This window comes from Nestor notabilis, unplaced genomic scaffold, assembly GCF_000696875.1.
Source record: "Nestor notabilis isolate BGI_N333 unplaced genomic scaffold, ASM69687v1 scaffold29971, whole genome shotgun sequence".
NCBI classification, from domain to species: Eukaryota; Metazoa; Chordata; class Aves; order Psittaciformes; family Psittacidae; genus Nestor; species Nestor notabilis.
In genome coordinates this window covers 13,771-18,020 of record NW_009915703.1, presented here as the reverse complement: position 1 = coordinate 18,020, position 4,250 = coordinate 13,771, and the positions used below count along the sequence as shown (strand labels likewise).

The window sequence follows — 4,250 nt, the reverse complement described above, 5'->3', positions numbered from 1 at the left end:
AATGCAGTCCTGCCTCAATATTTCCAAAATTAGCATTGAACAAAGATGTACATAGATAATTCTTTTCCACATTGTATCAGCTAGTGTTGTGAAGGAGAAGGTGAGAAGACTAATATTGTCGTCTTCCTTAAATGAGTGTGCTTGGCCAGTTGCAGTCACAGAGCTTCCCTGTGAAAAGGGGTGAGTTGTATTTTCAGAGCGAGGTTAGAAGTGCATCTGACTTAGATGCAAAAGTTCCTAAGCAAAATAAAAGTACCCTGAGTAAAGACTTCTCATTCAGCTCCTGACGTCCTAGCCTTCATTTAATTTACTGGTTAGCTTTCATATTTCACTGCTCACTACAAGGGATGCAAATGAAGAGAATAATACTACATGCTCTGAAGAAAACTATATAAATATTTGTTTTACTTAAAATTGAGAATGATGGTTATTGAATAAAGTGTAAGGGGTTTTTGATTTTTTTTCAATAAATAAAAGGTAGGGAACAAGAGCTGGGACTGAAAGTTCAGCATCCTCATGGTGAAAATCCTGGCTATGCTCTGCTGATTTTTTTTGAGCTGTATTCTGTTAGTGTAGTCATTAAATGGTCTGAAGGGACCTAAATGAAGGACTTTTTACCCTTGATAAAAATTATATAAATAGTTCCATCTGAAACTGACTGCAAATGGTGTTAAAAATTCAGTGTTAAAAGATGGGTTCTGAGTAACAAAACCAGCATATTTCTTGTACTGACACTTTTTTTTTTTCCCTTCATGTATTGCTGGCAGTGTGAAAGGAACAACCCTGACTAAGTGTGGGTTTTTAATTAGTTGTTACCAGGAATCACGTCTTCAAATCATCATGGAAAACTCTGAACTGTATCATCTTGGTGCCTCACGATTTTGCTGTAGCACCTTGACTTCGTAGTTATGTCAGTGCAGATGCTTACTGTATCATGCTGGGAACTAGATCGCTAACTAATTTGGCATTTAAAAGCAGGGTATTATTCAGGCCTGTAAAATAATAAGTGACATGAAGGTAAAAATGTTAGTAATCCTTTGTTTTTCTTGGTTTTCATAATACAAAAACTTGGGGTATCCAGCAAAATTACCAGACAGTAAAATTGTCAGTATTTCTGGTAAAACAAAATAAAATGTACTGCTTAACATTGTGGAAGCCAAGAATACAAATGCTTCAAAAGCATAAAAAAAACAAACAAAACCAAAAACGTTTTGGAAACTAGGTATATTAAATCAGTACTTCAAAAGCAGACTTCAGCTTGGGAAGTTTACTGGCATCAGACAAAAAAGGAAAGGAGAATCCCTTCTTGATTTAAGTCTGTTCCAACTCATTATCAGGGCAGAACACAGGATGAACCTTTGGTGAATCTCAGTGAAGTAACTCTTTCTTAGAATAGCTTCTTTGGCTCAGTTTTTATTGTTTTGAGAAATTAGTAAACTTCTTTTCTTCTCCCTGAATAATGCAGGATTTTTCTGCCCTTAGCATTTACTATCTTACTGTATGACCGAGCCTATTAACTGCTTCGGTATTACTAAAAGCTTTCCCTGCCCCAGAAGTTAAGTTCCCTCTTATCTACTGATATCTTTGTGCAGTGCTTAGGTTACACAGACATTTCATTGTTTCTTAAGGACTGTTCAGAATTTACAGAGAAGAGCTTATTTTCAGAATTAGGTTCCTTTATTGAGGATGCCTATATCCAGCAGTGGAAAATCAGTTTCTAATAATACTTCAGGCTTGATTGCATACCTGTAGAACAAGCTCAGTCATTTTTTAGTCATTGACATTTTTGCAGTTGATACAGATTTTTAAAGATCAGTTTAACCCAGGCAAGCTAATTTTTAGTTTAGGTGGCTTTCACATCTGCATGCTAGAAGAGTGTACTTCCAATATTGGCTTTTAATAAAGAAGTAACTTGTACTGATGCCATAGCAATGATTACTCAAAGTCTTTAAGTGTAAATGGTCAGAAAAATAGTAGAAGTACAGGATTTTTGTAGAAATTTGGTGACTGAATTGACATAGTGGTTAAAAGATACTTTGAAATTGAAATAATTTGAAATTACCAAATCATTAAAAAATATTTTCGCCTCTTTTCACAGACTTCCCAGATATAAATGATAAACAGAGTCAAGCCATAAATGATCTTCTGGAAGCAATCTATCCAAGGGTAGATAAGCAAGAATATATAGTTAAATTGGAACCTATAGAAACTAATCAGAATGCTGTATTTCAATATGTATCAAGGACTGATAGCCCAGATGAGAACGTAGAAAGCAATAGTACCCCTGATCAAGCTCCAGTACAGATACAGGAACCCAGCATTGAGCAACCCAAGACTGTTTCAGCTCCAGCCCCAACTCCAGCTGGAGAGACTGTAGAATTACCTCCTGCTGATCCCGTTACGAACAAGGTGATACCTACTCCTGAAGAACAGCCTCCAGCAGTAAATCCTGAGGTGGACTCTCTGGATAATTGTGATTTTGGCCACCAGTTGATATGTTGCCTTTGTAGGAAAGAATTTCATTCCAGACGGAGTGTACGCCGGCACATTCGAAAAGTGCACAAAAAGAAGATGGAAGAGCTAAAGAAGTACATAGAAACAAAAAAGAAACCAAATCAGTCTTCTGTGAAAGGACGAAACAAGAATGTCCTTGTAACATTAGGTAGAAGTTGTCCTGTATGTTATAAATCTTTTGCTACAAAAGCCAACGTAAGGAGGCATTTTGATGAAGTTCATAGAGGATTAAGAAGGGATTCCATTACTCCTGATATTGCTACAAAGCCTGGGCAACCTTTGTTCCTGGATACAGTTTCTGCTAAAAAATCTTTTAAGACCCGAAAACAAAAGTCGTCTTCAAAGGCTGAATACAACTTAACTGCATGCAAATGCCTTCTGTGCAAGAGAAAATATAGTTCACAAATAATGCTGAAAAGGCACATGCAAATTGTTCACAAGATAACTCTTTCTGGAAAGAACTCTAAAAGAGAGAAAGGACCCAACAATACCGCCAATGGCACAGAAATAAAAGTAAAAGTTGAACCAGCAGATTCTGTAGAACCTTCACCCCCTTCCATTGCCCTTTCTCCACAGAATGAATTAAAGGGAACAAATCATTCAAATGAGAAAAAAAGCACACCGTCAGCACAGAAAAGTAAAGTTAAACAGGACCTTGAAAACCCTAAATCAACTTCCAAATCAACCACTAAATCAACCTGTAAATCAACTTCTAAATCAACCTCTAAGTCAACCAATGCATCTGCTGCAGGTGGCCAGCAAAAAAACAGGAAGCCAAAACTTTCAGCTGGCTTTGACTTCAAGCAGCTTTACTGTAAACTCTGTAAACGCCAATTTACTTCTAAACAGAACTTGACAAAACACATTGAATTACATACAGATGGAAATAACATTTATGTTAAATACTACAGGTGTCCACTCTGCTCTTATGAAACACGTCGCAAGCGTGATGTGATAAGGCACATAACTGTAGTTCATAAAAAGTCACCACGCTACCTTGGGAAAATAACTGCAAGTTTAGAAATCAGAGCAATAAAAAAGCCAATTGATCTTGTTCTAAATAAGGTGACAAAAAGAGGCCCTCAGAGGGATGAAACAAAACAGATTGGTTCAAAACAGGATGTCACCTCTAACTCTCCCAATAAAAAGTATGAAGGAGCTGATGTTGGCATTGAAGTAAAAGTAACAAAAAACTTTTCTCTGCACCGATGCAATAAATGTGGGAAAGCATTTGCCAGAAAAGCTTTTTTAGAGCACCATAAGAAAACTCACAAAGCAAATGTATCTCACTCACCTGAAGAAAATAAAACCAAAGGCAGAAGTACAAGATCTAAAGCTGTTGTCTGGTGAGGAAAAAAAGTCTCTTGTTTATTATTTTTCTTTAAAAGAAAACAAAACTACTGCCTTTCTTTTGCTGTTGTTGATTTATTGCCGGAAACATTTTATGGTTTAGTGGCTTAAATACTAAGGTAGATGTCAAATTTATTTCTTACTTGTTTTTAGTGTTTTGGAAAAGAGTTAATTTTAAATTTGTCATTGTAGGAAGTTGGAATAGAATATAGATTAAATTGTACTGAGTCAACTCTTTAAATTGTCTTAAGGCATCTATTGTAATCAAGCTAATATATGTATATGTCGAAAATAGTAAATTTTTTAAATTAACATTACTTTTGTTTGGTTGGAATAACTTCACCTGTTAGTTAACTTCTCTGTGACCCAGTTGAAGAAGTACTAAA

The 4,250-nt window shown here is 35.9% G+C and overlaps 1 protein-coding gene across 1 annotated transcript in view; it reads left to right on the top strand.

Annotated features, from left to right (window-relative positions):
- ZNF800 (zinc finger protein 800) overlaps positions 1–3,864 on the top strand; it is an 11,456-nt gene extending 7,592 nt beyond the window's left edge. Inside the window, exon 4 of the mRNA XM_010024273.1 lies at positions 2,099–3,864. Within this exon, the coding sequence (XP_010022575.1) occupies positions 2,099–3,864 (1,766 nt within the window). The remainder of the gene's footprint in view (positions 1–2,098) is intronic.
- The last annotated feature ends 386 nt before the right edge of the window (positions 3,865–4,250 follow it).